A 15,666-nucleotide genomic window follows, 5' to 3' on the forward strand; every position below is an offset into this window, starting at 1 on the left:
CGGTACAAAGAAAGTTCAGGGTCAGCATTGATTGTTAGCGATACACACCCTCAGGGGAACTGGTGCACTTTCCAAAATGTAAATTGCACCCCAGAAAAAGGCCTGTTTTTGAGTGTGTGTGCCCGTGTGTGAGAGCATGTGTCTGTTCCCTGCTGTTCTTCGGGCTGGATTGTTCACCTTTAAACAGGAGAACAATAATCAATGGTGCGTTATTAATGATAAAATCATTTATGTGCATTTCTCAGGCCCCCTGTTGTGTTCGATAGAGCTTTGTAGTTGTGTGCTGGAGGTTCCTGCTTGATCTCTGTGCTATATTGGATTATACAGCAGGTTGGGCATGATTCTGTTGGAGCCAAACCTTTCTCTGTCCATTTCAGAGTGAATTGATCCAGGGTGTGTGTGTGTGTTTATATATATATATATATGTGTGTGTGTGTGTGTGTGTGTGTGTGTGTGTGTGTGTGTGTGTGTGTGTGGTCATACACAATTTGGAAACCTCTAGAGTGTGCTGTGGCCTTTCTCTACACACTATACAGAACATCAACTAATAATTGTTACAGATGGGTGGTACTGACACCTTGCCCTCATACTTCTAGCCCATATGGCGTCACAGGATGTCTTCTGCATTGAAATGCAACATGAAATTGAGCATGCAGTCTTTCCAGTATTATCTTACATACACAGTCTGACTTATTTAACATTTGGAGAAAAAAAGTATTGGTTCTGAACTGAGCATTGCTACTCGTAAGAAGCAAACATGCTTTAAGTTCTACTTGTCTAAGATGCAAAGAGATTGATTGACAAAAGATTGATTTGACAACTCAATTTAGTAGTTTGTAAATTATCATGCACACAAATTAGCATTAACATTAGCTAGATAGCCAGTTGAAAACTGCTTAGCAGTTTCTTGGTATACTTAATACAGGCTTACAAATAATGCGATTCCAGTTTCGAAATTCCACTCATAGATACAATCAAAAGCACCTTTTACTGCACATAACTTGCAGGCACAGTGTTTTTGGTACACAGGTCTTATTTGATGTGACGTTAACTTACATATCTATTTAACTCACATAACTTACAGCATAGTGGGTTACCTATGATTCCGAAGACCAAACGACATTTCCTACCATGTTCCTAAGCAAGACTAAGTTGCTTGAGGGGGTCTGACCCTGTAGCTACTGATTGTAAGTTGCTCTGGATAAGGGCATCTGATAAATGCTATAAATGTAAATATCCACTGTGATAATAGTCCTTATTCAGTTATTGCTGATAGCGCTGTTTCATAAAATTATTGCGTTTGTTGGCTAGAAATTAGTCATTAACTTGGTCTGTCTTTCAAAACTAAATTCATAATGTCACAAATCAGCAAATAGACCAGAATCAAGGCTGCATTGGGGTTCGTTTTTCAATATTTTAACCTCAACTTAAGTGTGCGAGTCCATAAATTGTTGGTGTAGACCCACCCAGGATTCTGCCACAAACATGTGGTACAGCGAAGAAAAGAGTGTGAACATGCTCAGATGTGTCCTTCATTACACAGGCCAGGCATAAATCACATTAATTATGGAAACGTCTGGGTGTTGAGCAGTCACGAAGGGAAAATGAAATGATTAAGACTCATCATAGGGCTGAGTTAATGAAAATGCTAATTACCTGATGATGAACTGTATGGCAGACAGGAGTGAAACAGACCTGTGGGGTTCTAGAGTAAGACAAGAAGCGGTCTAGAAAGCAGGGAAACAAGCGCTTGTTTTAATTGGGTGATAATAAGGGTGATAATATGTTTCATTTAGCTGAGTCACCCTGCTGGAATGCCTAATTGACCAATAAAAAGTGATAGAAAATTATGTGTTGCACACAATGCTGGCTACTAATTAGACCGTGGTGGTCCACAGAAATATTCACTAATTATAGGTATGAGAAATTTGATTATTTCTAGCATTTAATGTGATTACTTGTTCTGTCTTGCTCACCACAACTGGTTCTGCTTTGTACATTGTACATAACCTCAGACATTTGTATGTACAAAGAGGAGAGGGCTCTATATGAGTTAGTGATGTTCCTCATTTCATTAGTGCTGCTTTCATTTGTAGGAAGTTTTAAATCTCCTATTACATTCAAGGGACTAAAAATGTAACTAAATCTGTTACTGACAACAAACCAGAATTTTGGATGAATGTAATGTACAATATTATTTGTCATTCTAAACTTTTCAAAGGTTATTGATATATATGACAAATGTATTATTTGGTAATTAGCATTTTTTTTCCATCTTACATGCATGTTTGAGATGTTAGGGGTGCAGACTTTTTTCCAAAGGTAATTGTTTTTTATAATGTTATTAACATTATACTACATTATAATAAACATGATACTATATTATAGAAAAAACAGTAAATAAAAAAATTAAAATATATATTTGTAAATTATAAAATTAAATAAAATATTGGAACAAAACATTTCTGAACAAGCCAAAATGGAAACCATTGTGTTGTCAATACCTGATTAGAATACTAAGTAATACATCGATGTTTCTAAGTACACACAGTCACTTCAGTCTTCAGTGTGTCTGAGGTTTTCCAGCTATCAAAAGGAGAGACATCCAGAAGCCTTCAATCTTCATTAAACTCCATCAGACTAAGAGAGAGAATTCTTACAGTCTGCTGCTAATCAATAGATTAATACCCAGGGTCACTGAGTACCAATACAATGAGAACTCACAGCACGCTTCTTATGGCTATTTATGCTGTTGCATTTGCATTTCTTCTTTTTTTGCCATTGTTAAATCAATAGGATGATGTGAGGGGAAAGTCATTTATTTTCTCCTATTTGCCCATTTAAAGACAAATCTGACTAATAACGTGGAATATGTTTGTCCAGTTGCATGCACTTATACAGCCTGAACTGACTGTGTGGGTCTGCTTGTGTGCGCTATACGTGAAAGGTGTCCAATCAACACACACACACACACACAGACAAACAGACACACTCTGAGGAACTCAAACACACTTCGATCACTCAGTCATCAAGCTGTCCACGGCTGCTGCCATCTTTGTTTAATTTGCAGTTAATATCAGATATTTCCCTCATCGATTTCCTCTCTGTGTTTTCACTCTAAATTATTCAGTGACACAATTCTTCACCTCCCTCACTCCCTCCCTCCTTTGTTCCCTTGTTCCGTCTCTTCTCTCTTCCTCTCCACGTGCCATCTCTGTGCTCCATAAGTGGGGCAAATTTGGGTGATAATCAATGAAACGTGATGTTTGGCTTTGTGGTGATTATATGGACCAGGGGAATATGTGTGTGTGTGTGTGTGTGTGTGTGTGCGTGTGTGCATGCACTAATGCTGTGAGGGAGGATGGGGTGTCGCTTTAAGGAGGGATAGAGTTGGGAATTCGGACTGGTAATATGCCACCATAGCGGTTTTCCTGTTTAAGAAGCGGATAATGGACACTCTGTCATTCACACGTCTCCCAGCTCCCCAGGACATCCTTGCCTATGTGTGTGTGTGTGTGTGTGTGTGTGTGTGTGTCATAGTTACTATATATTACTGAGTTTTAAAATGTCCCTTACAAAGAGAAAATTTCTAATGAATGTAAATGAATTGTCTCAATGTTACATTTCCCAATGTAAGGAGAGACTTAAACACTCAAAGACTGTACTTACTGAACCAACAAGAGTAGGTGTCTAGGGTGCAGAATATTTCAAGTGATAAAAGGGTTAAAGGCAAATATAAGAATATATTAGAGTGCAATACTGCGCAAAAGTTACTTTCTCTCCAGTGAAAGAATGGCGCTTATTTCCGTAGCACCGATAGAAAACAGTACACTGACTTAAAGACCAGTCTGCAGTGTGTGGACTGGTGTCTCGGACACAGCTGGGAGTTGTTTTTCATCTCTCACTAGTCTTGGCCTGGCCTCCACGGCGCAGTCCTCCCCTTCACAGCTCATAGCGCATTAGCAGCGAGATCTGTCTAATGCGGCCTGAGACTCGCCGTTAAAGAAAATACCGTTCCTGGGAGTTATTCTCCCCACTTTGGACTGACAGCTTGATCGGGCTGTGGAGAGAGTGAGGCCAGCGCAAATCCCACCTTCACCTGTCAGATTTGACAGTCTGCATTGGGATCCGGGGGTCCCCAGTGGCTTGGGCTGCAGACAGGTTTCGTGCTGAATGACTTGGGGAGGGCACAGGTGAGACCCTGCAGAGGCTCAGCAATCAATGGCCTCCTGTCAGACCAGAGCCTGATGAAAGCTGCTGGATATGAAAGGAAAGGATGCTGCTTTTTATGCGCTGCTGCTTATGACTCTATTTCTTCATCATTAGTCAGTGGTGAGGGGCAATGATGGAAAATGGAAGTGCCGGAGAATAATAAAAAAAAACAAGTCTGTTCGTCCACATGGGCCAGTATGTTCTCATGTGTACGCGTGTGTGGAGGCTGGTTTTAGTTTCCTTGAGTGTATTTTGGAATAATACCATGTGCTGCATGGAGAATATGTGTTGGTGTGTGTCAGTCAGTTCAATGAATAGCTTGGTAATGTAACTGTGGGTGTGTGTGTGTGTGTTTTGGTATGTCTGTTGGTGATTGAGTGGGTGAGTAGGTGAGTGAGCAACCTGTGTGTGTGTCTGAGTTTTTAGTGAATGGGTTGGCAGGTATTTCTGTGTGCGTGTGTGTGTATATGTGAGAGAGAGAGAGAGACACAGAGAGAGAGACACAGAGAGAGAGAGAGAGGGGCATGAGTAACAGAATATGTGGGATGATATTTCAGTCTGAGACATGTGAAGATCACACAGGCCTTCATCAGAATGGCAGTAACACGATACACAGAGGCGCTTAGACACCTAGCTCAAATGAGCAGCCGTGTGCTCTTACAGTGAGTCTGAGTGTGTGTGTATGTGTGTGTGTTGTTTTCCTCCCCATATTTCTCGCCAGAGGAGATAAAAAAATCAAATAGGCGTCAATCATGTAATTTCTCCTCTGTTGTCTGGCTAAATGAGTTGTGGGACTTTGAAGTTGCACAGCTCGATGGAATATCTGTCCCTGTAGCCCGCTAGTCAACACTGGTGCTGAGCTGAGCTCGACTGTAGAACAAAGTGTGGGGGCTGTTCAGTTAACGTCCCAGAAACAATCACACAGCCCAGCGGGCAAAAACAAACACTGCGAAAACCTGTTGTCGGCTTTTAGTGTCTCTGCTTTTGGTTCTTAAAGGATTTTCTGTTGCACTGAAAGATCTGTTAATGTTGCATTTGCTCAGATGGTACAACAGGCTCGTATCAAACGTGCTTAGTTTCCATCAGAAACCTCTACCGGGTGAAGGAGGAGGAACGTTTGCTCAGCTTTCTATCATGATCTCAGCAGTTTGACATCAGATGTGTCTGAGTAATAATGGAGCATCCTTTACATGGCCATAGTTGAGGATGGTCATTAGTACATCCTCCATTTATTTTCTTGAAATAAATGAGTCTCTAGGTAGCTGCGTAAGGTGACTGATGTGGCTGGAAAAATGTAATAATCTGACTCAGGAACACAAATATGTTTTGTACAATCCACAGAGATGCAGAAGTTACAGAAGAATACATAAGGCTCCTGTACCCTCAAGTACCATCATCTTCATCTTCAGCCAACCGGAACACAGTACAAAAGTGCTTTTATATGATTGACAAGGCCGGCCAAAGAAATGCAAGAGCAAAAGCATGTACAATAAGCAAACCCGTAAACAAAACCTGACTTTCTGCACGGTGGGGCAATTCATAGAAAATCAACTTCAAAATCTACTGGAGAGAATTCTGGAGGTCCTACTCTTCACCAGATGAAAAGGCAGAATCATTGGCAGTACACCAGAGACTATAGAGGCAGCCAAGGGCTCAAATACAATGAAATGATGGCTTGGCCCTGCCGAGGGAGAGATCTAGAGCAGTACAAATCTCAGTACAAATAGTCCGAAGGCATCCCTCTGTGCCGTAACAATTCAATGCCATCGCGTAAATGATCCTAATAGTGAAGTAAAAGAAAAATCCTGGAAATCCTGGAATACTAATTGGTATTCCTTTAGTCTTGTGTGCTCAAAATATGTTAAATCAGCAAAAAGAATGCTTGATAATTATTATACCCGGTGAATCCTCCAGTATTTACCTGAAAAGTACTGGTCTCGATGCCACTGTGTGCTTTTGAGCAGTGTGTGTGTGTTTTGTTGCTGATGCCTGGAGGTCCTGTGTCCGTGTGACAGGTTTTGCCGGAGTGCCCCTTTATGATGTGGCTAATGGCTTGATCTCTGAGAGTGGGCACCAAGGCCCAGAAAGTGCTGCAACCTCGTCATTAGCAGGCGCCCATGCACGTTTGTGGGCTGCAGCGTGTGTTCGTTTGTTATCGTTTCAGTTGCCAGGGAACATAATTCTGCTTTCATTTCATTAATTCACATTTCTTAAAGCTGATGACCCACGTTCGAATAAGTACGCTTGGAGACTTTGCATCAGGATTTTGATTGAAGCTTGCTCTGTGTGTGTGTGTGTGTGTAGGACAGCGGGTTCATCTCTCTCTGTAAATGAGTTGGGGTAACCTCGCTGACCATCCTCTTTCCTGTCTCTCCACACCACACGCTCCACTCATGAAATATTTAATGCGCTCCAGAATGACTGACCTCGCCTCCTCCTCCCATGCATTCACCTGTTTTTTTTCTCATTCCTCCGGCGCGCTCTCCCATCCTCTCCCTCGCCTCCTCGCGGCTGCTCTCGCGCCGAGTGATGTCATGGAAACGCTGTGGCTGTTGTGTCTGTGTGTGTTCTGCCACTTTGCTGTGACCTCACGCCGAGCCGGGCCTCAGTCCTCTCCCTCTCCGCGCGCCGCTCGGCCCGAATGCCGCGCCACCGGATCTGCTGCCGGTGTCCTGTTTAATCAACACTCCTGAATATTTGATAGCCTGGCGGTGAATGTGGGGTGGCCCGGGCCGATCCCCTCATTATACGCGCGTTACATGTGCAGCCGCCCAACGCGCCCGTGTAGCTCACACTAATTCTGCGCTGGCCGTGTCAGACACCACGGGCCACTTCCATCACCGGTGAGGAGTTCCACGCAGTTCCACGAGGCACAAAATTCTACTCCACCCAAAAAGAGTTTTTTACTTCGTTTGAGGTTTGAAAATGCCTGGCCTCTAACTTTCATCCTGTGTACAGGATTCCAGTCTGGGTTTTATTGATTATGGGTGAACAGAGAATAAATCAGACAACCTCCAAATGAAACTAAGTCTATTTTTTAAAAAATAAAGGATTGCTGTAATGTGTCATGGCTGCTTGTACCAGAGGACTGTTCAACTCCTCGCCACTGCTCTCCTCCTCCGGTTAATTCCATTACGCGTTACCTGGTTACAGATGATTGGCGGGAAATCGTCGCTCTTGCCACTTGATCCTCCACAGCGAAAGGTAAAAGCCCAGAAATAGGAACAAAGGCCATGTGCCTGGTATTAGCGCACACTGTCACAACTTGTCAGCCTGTGGTGGTTTATTTATTAGCGCTGGGTCGGTGTCACACACAAAGACATTGGCGAGATCGGTTTGAAAAATCACTCAGAGCAGATTTGGCCGTTTTGAGGAATCACATGATCCAATCCAAAAAATGGCAATGGCCATCTGAATTGACATCTCACTTAAAAAATCTCACAGTAATATCCCAGTTTAGGTATATTCCCTCGGTGAATGGCTCCGAGCCTGTATGGGACTCCGTGTGCGCTAACTTCTGAAGAAATCTGAACGCTTGCATTAGCTTGAGCATGGGCGGCATGTAGAGGGTCCATCACAGTAATAAAATCAGCGTGTATGAACAGGACACTGCGTTGCACGGTTAACGGTCGACGCCAGGCCCACATCTCCAATGCCGGAATGTATTTTTACATTGATATTATTTATTATTCAGTGGTGTTATTTTGTCTTTCTCCCCCCCTTTCCTTGGCTTTCTCTGAGGCCACTTTGCAAATGTCCCCTCTCCCAGGTGGGAGGCGACCCTATATGATCAAGAGAACAATTGCAGAACACTAGAGGCGGAATAGGGGGGTAATGACGGCGGCCAAATGTTCAATAGAGGGTCAATAAGCGCACCGCCCCGGGCCGCGCTGTGTTAAAGAGGCAGGAGAAGGGGGAGAAGCTGAGCAAACCGCTGGACACGACACTGACAGTCCCACATCAGCACACTTTCTAACAAGTGGCGATATTGTGCTTCCTCTAAAAAAAAATTGTATTCAGTCTTTTGTTACTTTCAAAGTTTCTTTCCCTCTGACTGTCCCAGTTGGTTCTGAGTGTTCGGTGTCATTGGTTGCCATGTTTTTTTTGGGGGGGTTTTTCTAGTCCTTTGGATGCACAGAACATATATGCATGGGTGACCTAAGACCCCTGCACGCTAACCTTCATTTCTGTCTCGCCGTGCGCTGTAGTAAATGTGAAGATGGGGTCAGACCCTTCTGATCAAATATTTTTCTTCCTAAATGATGGATTTATTAGACAAATATGTTTTTCGTCTGACTTTGAGCCCCTTGTGATTGAAATTTGCCGCTGTGTCAACAGTGTCACCCCCTCCACCACGAGATCGCCAGTCTGGGGGTGCTGTGGCAGATTACTGAATAAATAAGACGAGGAGATGAACAGAGATCCTCCAGACCTGCCCCCCCCCCCCCCCAACCCCCACCCCCTGTCTGACATTTCCGTTCATAGGCCTGCCTCGTGGTCATTGTTATGGTCCAATATAGAGACCAAGATGGGCTCTCCATCGTTACCCTCAGCTGAGTGCACTTTATAAGAACAGGCTCCATCAACTCCATCTATATTATCTTCTACAAGTACATTTTTAGCTAATCTCTTTTAAATTCACTTTATGGCTATGTTTGCAGAATTTAAGCATCAACGTGTTACCTAACAATGTAATTTATCAGCATGTATGTTTTTTTTATCTTCTTCTTGTTGTTGGCTTAAAAGGGCATTTGTCCAAATGTGTGCAGCGACGCCCCGGCCGTGGTCTCTTTAGGGTATTTAACGGCCTCCATGCCTGGAAGCTGCAGCTGCTCGGGCACTCAGCTGTTTTTAAACCCCAGTCGGTGGGTTTGGTGTGGAAATCACTCTTCCACGCCTCTGTGACAGGGAGACATTAACTCATCTGTCAGGAACCAGTCTCGCTTTATTTACATCCAGGGCCCGGATTAATTACCTTCCTGACTGCAGCCTGGAGGGAGGAAGTTATGAGGCCAGAGAGAAGTTCACACTTCAGTCATGGACGAAGGAAGGAAAGAAGGAAAGAAGGTGTTTAGGCCGGGTGTAGGTAGTGGGATGATGCCGCGGAGATATTTCTTGATTAATAGATCCACGCGGCAAAGCGGCTGACATATGGCGCGCCAGGCAGCTGGGAACGGGACCCGCGGCGGCCCCTGCGGCCATTAACATATTAGAGCCGGCGCGCCGGCAGACTTCATCTCGGGCCCCGGCGCGGAGAGACAGGAGCCCGGAGCTGTTTGATATGGGCCCTTCAATAATGCAGCAACTTCCGCCCAGTTGTTCAGATAAACCATTTTTATACCCCCCTCCCCCCACGCATCATGTACATGCACATATTTCTATACAATTTTTATTCTAATTCGTTTTTTTTTTTTTTTTTCGTTGTAAAATGTTAAGGATAGAAAACGTTCTTTCTTCGAAAAAGTATCATCACCAAACAGCACCGAAAAAGAAACGAAAACTACTAAATTAGTGATCATAATCGCGCGTTCGTTTGACCTTTAGGCAGTCCGGCAGGGGTCAAATCTGGGGAATCGCGCAGGACCGCCGGAACAGGAGATCCAGAAGTTCCCGATCCCGCCGAGCGGTTTCCGACGTGCGCCGACAAAAAAAGGAGAAGGAAAAACTGATCACGGTTCTTCTCGGCGGATGTCCTCCAAACGAACGAAGAACTAATAAGAAACGGTCCTCCCTCGCGCGACCGTCCCGGTGTGAAGAGAAGCTGCTCCGCCGCGACCGCGACCACGACCACGACCGCCCGGCACTCCGACAGCCGCTCGCTGCCGGAAAATATCGCATTTTATATCAGCAAAGCGATTAATATTGCATCAGATGCATTTAACATTTCGGCTGGGTTTTTCTTTCTTTCTTAAAGGCGCGAAAAGAGAAGCTCGTGACGCGGAACAAGTCACCCGCGGGTTAAAAACACGCGCCGTTTTCGCCACGAGATTTAAAAAAAAAAAAAAACTCACCCGCGGGTTAAAAACACGCGCCGTTTTCGCCACGAGATTTTAAAAAAAAAACTCACCCGCGGGTTAAAAACACGCGCCGTTTTCGCCACGAGATTTAAAAAAAAAAAACTCACCCGCGGGTTAAAAACACGCGCCGTTTTCGCCACGAGATTTGAAAAAAAAACACGCGCCTTTCCTCGTTTTATAGTTTAGTTGCGGCGCCTGCGGATTCATTAAATCTTTACTGTCACCTCAGTGGGACAGAAGTGGGACTTCTCTGCTTTATAGACGCAAGAGCACAAAAAGCAGGCAAGAAAGAAATATTCAGGTGTTTATTTCGCTCGCCATTTCAGCCTATCACCATCCTGCAGCAGTCATTTAATCCTGAATTTAGTCGTATATTAATTAAAAGTAATCATATATTAATTTAATCCTAAATGACTCGTTCACTAATTGAGGAATGATCCGAACCGCGACCCGTTCTAACGCTCCGTTCCGTCCTACTTGGCCTGGTTTGGGGAGAACAGGGAACAGGGAAAAGACATTCAAACCTCCCATTAGACAATGATTAGTCAAGAATTTAATTAGTGTCTTGTTGTACTCCGTTTATTCATTTTCTAAATCTCAAGCCATGAATTATTAAAAAAGGGTATTTGGGTCTTCATTCTCATTTGCATTCATTATCGATCTGCAGATATGGTTATGATTATTATTGTTATATGATTTGCTCCGAACATGGTGAAAGGTTTGAACGCAGAGCAGTAAAAAAAATGAAATATTAATCGGCATGGCGAGCATGGGAATCGTGATGCTCTCAGTCGCGGTGGCTTCACGAGGAAGATTTCCGAGCGCGTGTTCATAATCATAATTAAAGACCATAAAAACACACTTCTTATTAAAAGGCAGTTAGACGGCGGAGTGTCCACCATACTCTGTGTTTACGCGGCAAAAATACAGAACGGAAAATGGTTTTGTTATTGAAATTCTAATGATATTACACTGTTTTAAAAACCGCATCTAAGATGCCTTTAGTTTAATCAGATTAAAATTGTTTGTCTATAACAAGTACGATATGATGATGATGATGATTATGTGCCTCCAACTCTGTCCGAAAGAACGTTTATATGAACGTTGCTGGGACTCTGATTTGGCTCTCAGAACACCAGATGATGAAAGGAGGGAGGAGAGGAGGACTCAGCCCAACGTGGAGGCGGGGCTTCGCGTGACGTGGTTAAAAAAAAATACACAAAAACTTTTCTTTTTTTTTTCTTTTCTTTTTTTTTTTACAATTAACACGACAAACAACGTTGTGTCCGTATGTGAGAACAGGCATTAAACAGTGACTTACACCACCCACAAGGCCTACCAGCAGATACTCTACGTAGTGCTCCATACTTCCAATGCATAGAATGTTTGCACTGCAAACCCAAGGTGTACAAAAAAAGAAACAATATTCTCTTTTTTCTTCTTCTTCTTCTTCTTCTTCTTCTTCTCCTCCACGCTTCTCAGAACCAAGCGAACCTCCCAACTGCGACCAATGACATTTTCTCAGGAGACGCCAATGACAAAGTAAACCGTGTTATTTTTCTTCTTCTTTTTAAAATTGAGGTTTGAAATTTAGTCCTGTGAGCAATCCTCTTCTGTAGGATATATATATAAAAAAAAAAAAAAAAAAAAACCGAGCTGAAGAAGAGATGTCAGTGCAATTTTGAAGAAGAAAGGTGAGCGGTGAGGACCACCTTCAGTTCGCGAGAGCTTTTCATTTCTTCCTGTCTGACCTTCTGGATCATCAGTTCATTCGTTGAGACTGAGACGTGGAGTGCATTCTGGACAAATACACTCACTTCCCGATGGTGTCACAGATAAATCGTTTAAATAAATACAAATACATACACGCGTCGTTCAGCAGGTACAACGGAGCACATAAATTCATGAATAAATTAATACACATATAAATAAAAGGAGCTCGATTGAGGTAACCCTCCCGTGACCGATGTAGGTCACTGGACATTTCATTCTGTCCTCCAGAGCGACTGAGAAGGTGGCTGAGCGGGGTGCGCCTCCCATAAACCCGACCCTGTCCCCCAAAACGATGTCTTCACCCGGAGCCCGTACAGTGCGCAGAGTAGGGGGCCAGGACGTGGAAATGGCACGACACGACACCGGCCCGTTATAATAGTCCTGATGGGTTGTAAGAATTCTATTTTTTTTTGTCTTTAGTTTTTATTATGCAATAATAAGGTCTGGAAAACGTGATTATGAATTATTTATAAAAATACTACAGAAATATGAAGAGGGGGGGGGGCATCTGAACCCCGCATTTGACACCGAGGAGGAGTTCCACAAGACCTTGGGGGAATTTGGGGGCAGCGCATTACCGCATATAAGACAATTCATTCATTAATAATTAAACCCAAATAATCCAGACGAGGTCAGATTAGGTTTACAGGCTAAAGATCATCTCGGAAAAAATCTAGTTTATTCGTAATTTGTAATCCCTACCGAATTTGGTTCCATTTTCTTACCAAAAAAAAAAACGAGAAAACTGTAACGACGCGTTCGTGCACAAATTAAACTGTTTAATTACGCTCGACACGCGACACGTCGCAATAAAATTCTAGATTATTCATTTCAGTGTCTTCGTCGAAACGCTGGTCTATGTTCAACATTCCAAAGCGAAATTTAACATTATGTTATTAAAAACATTTTTTTTCAGGAAAATAATTAATTGTCGTCAGACAGCAAAAGCATCCGCGTGGACAAACGCAACAAGTCGAATTTCCACGCGGCGTTTACAATTAATTATGTTTGTGTGTGTGTGTGTGTGTGTGTGTGTGTGTGTGTGTGTGTGTGTGTGTTTCTGGGGAACAGGTACGCGTTTTGAGGGAGACGCACCTCTGGATTGCCTGATATTTTTGCATACTTCACATTCACGTATTTCTGGGGGGGAAAAAGATAGAAAAGAAAAACGAAAAATCACCGATGGAGGGACGAAAACTCCATACATTTAAAAATAAAAAAGGTAGTAAATCGAAATGAAAAAAAAAGTGGTCGTAGCGGTGAGTTTAAAACCGAGCGCGCTGTCCCGTAAGGTCCCGTAGGGTCCCTTGGTCCCCAGATTTCAGTCCCCGCCCCCCCCCTTAGCGTCCATCAGTGGGTCGCGGAAAATTTCAGCCGCTTCTGTTTTTGTCTCTGGTTGCAGAACCAGACGCGCACCACGTTCTTTTTCAGGTCCAACTTTTCGGCGATGGCCGCGATCTTCTCGGACGAGGGCCGGGGCTGCACGGCGAAGTAGGCCTCCAGGGAGCGCTTCTCCGGCGCCGCGATCGACGTCCTCTTGCGCTTCTTCTCGTTGCCGCTGAAGATGTCGGGCTTGCTCATCTTCTCGCGCTGCGCGCCCTCGGCCTCCTCCAGCCACGCCTGGAGGATGGGCTTCAGGGCGATCATGTTGTTGTGGGACAGAGTCAACGACTCGAACCTGCAAATGGTGCTTTGGCTGAGCGAGCCCACGCCCGGGATTTTCAGGTTGGCCAGGGCGCCGCCCACGTCCGCCTGGGTCACGCCGAGCTTGATCCTCCTCTGCTTAAAGCGCTCCGCGAACGCCTCCAGCTCGCGTGGGTCCGTGTCCGAGTCGTTGATGCAGGGCAGTCCGCTGCTGGGGAGTCCCGGCGCGCCCTGCGCGCCCCCGTGGTGCCCGGGCAGCAGCCCCGGGTGGGTGAGGGGCGAGCTCATGTTCATGGCCTGGTGGGAGAGGTGGCTCAAGCCGTGCATGTGGGAGTGGGGGTGCGGGTGGGCCGAGGCGGGGATCAAGCCGCCGCCGCCGCCTCCCCCCCCTCCGCCGCCACCGACGCCGCCGCCGCCGGTCCCGTCGTGCGCGCTGCTCATCAGGGTGAGCGCCGGGGAGCCGATGTGCTCCATCAGGTCGGGCGGCTCCATGTTCTGGTGGTGGTGGTGGTGGTGGTGATGGTGGTGGTGGTGGGCCAGTGGCACCGTGGACGACGTGGACGAGCATGGCACGCTGTTCATGTTGTGGTAGGTGGCGTCGGGCTTGAACGGGTGCGTCTTGCCCTGGGACACCGCCATGTCCACGGCCGCCAGAGCCTCGGCCCGGGCCAGGAGGGTCTCATCCAGGCTGGCGAAGATGTTGCTCTGCAGCTGCGGAAAGGGGGGAGGAGAGGGAGAGAGGGAGAGGGAATAAGCGCCGGTGTCGACCCGCGGCAAAGAGAATATTCCTTTCAGAAGCTCCCAGTCATAAAAATTAATACCAAAGATGGGGTGGGGGTGGGGGTGGGGGGGGCGAAGTCGGAGCCTTCAGCGAGCATGCTTTTCAGAAAAGAAGATCACAGAAGCGCGGATGATTGCCGGTGGAATAGAAGTACGAAATAAAATAATAAAGAACAAAAAAAAAAGCACGAAGCCCCGACCGCGGGTCCCGGGGACCGGGGACCGGGGTGGGGGGGGCGGGGAGGAAAGTCTTTACCTGTGGAGTCTGCAGACAGGCTCTCCTGATGGCTTCCGAGCTGGAGTGCAGGGTGGTGTACTTGTGCTCAGGTAAGCTCGGGTGCATGGCGAAGTGGGGCTGCTTGCTGTTCATGGACATCATGTTGGCGCCTCCGAGGTGGAACAAAGTGCCCGGGAGGAAGAGGGGAGAGTTCCGCTCGCCGCTCGGAGCCCGCAGACGTGGCGGAGATGGCCGCGGCGATCCGTCTGCTGCTCCTCTGCGCGCAGGCTGAGCGGCGCTCCTACACCTGAGCCCCTCAGATCTCGTCCCATCCGCGGCGGCTGCTCTCGCGAGACGTCGTAAGGGGCGCAGCCCTGGCAGATAAAGGGGCCGCCGCTGCGCGCCCAGCTCCCTCCTCGCGACGCTCCGCTCCGTCCTGCCGCAGCCCGGCCAGTGAGAGGCGAGGGATGCGCGTCTACACCTGTGCGCCGTGTGCGCATGCGCGATTCGCACGGCCGGGCATCACTGAGCGCGAACGCTCGATAGTAGGTTTTTAGGTTCAAAATTGAAATTGCAGTTCCACAAATACATTCTAGAGGGCTTTAAGTTAATATACAGTTAGTGCCTCTAGCGATACATAGTTGGTGAAAATAGCGTTATAAAGCAGACGCCATTTGTCCCTGGATAGGAAGAGAAACCCGTCCTGCGGGGCTCCCTGCCCGCTGCGCTTTTACGCGGCTTCTGAACAACAAAATGAATCGGATCGGATGCTCGGTTCACTTCAAGTCAACGTCATGTGGAAAATGAGGGGAGATGAACACTTTTGAAGAGGAAAAGTTAAAAATGCAAGACATCTGCAGCCAGGGTTACTTGTCAATTCAGAGGAGCTGCTTCTGCAGAATGTCTCTACCACCATCCTCAGTATGGTAGAAAGTGTGGGTGTGTCCGATCAGGTCCAATGCTCACATCACACAATATGTTTTCTATAGTCGCTTGATGTGACTTGTAGTGCAGGTGAAGTAC

General features: G+C 45.9%; 1 protein-coding gene across 1 annotated transcript; it reads right to left on the reverse strand.

Annotated features, from left to right (window-relative positions):
* Positions 1 to 11,865: 11,865 nt before the first annotated feature.
* pou4f1 (POU class 4 homeobox 1) lies at positions 11,866 to 15,077 on the reverse strand. The gene is made up of 2 exons (XM_028979938.1): positions 14,683 to 15,077; positions 11,866 to 14,357 (listed from the first exon to the last, which is right to left on the reverse strand). The coding sequence occupies exons 1-2, from the start codon at positions 14,803 to 14,805 to the stop codon at positions 13,353 to 13,355; spliced, it is 1,128 nt and encodes a 375-aa protein (XP_028835771.1). The 5' UTR covers positions 14,806 to 15,077; the 3' UTR covers positions 11,866 to 13,352.
* Between the last annotated feature and the right edge of the window lie 589 nt (positions 15,078 to 15,666).

This window comes from Denticeps clupeoides, chromosome 5 (assembly GCF_900700375.1).
Source record: "Denticeps clupeoides chromosome 5, fDenClu1.1, whole genome shotgun sequence".
Classification (NCBI taxonomy): Eukaryota; Metazoa; Chordata; class Actinopteri; order Clupeiformes; family Denticipitidae; genus Denticeps; species Denticeps clupeoides.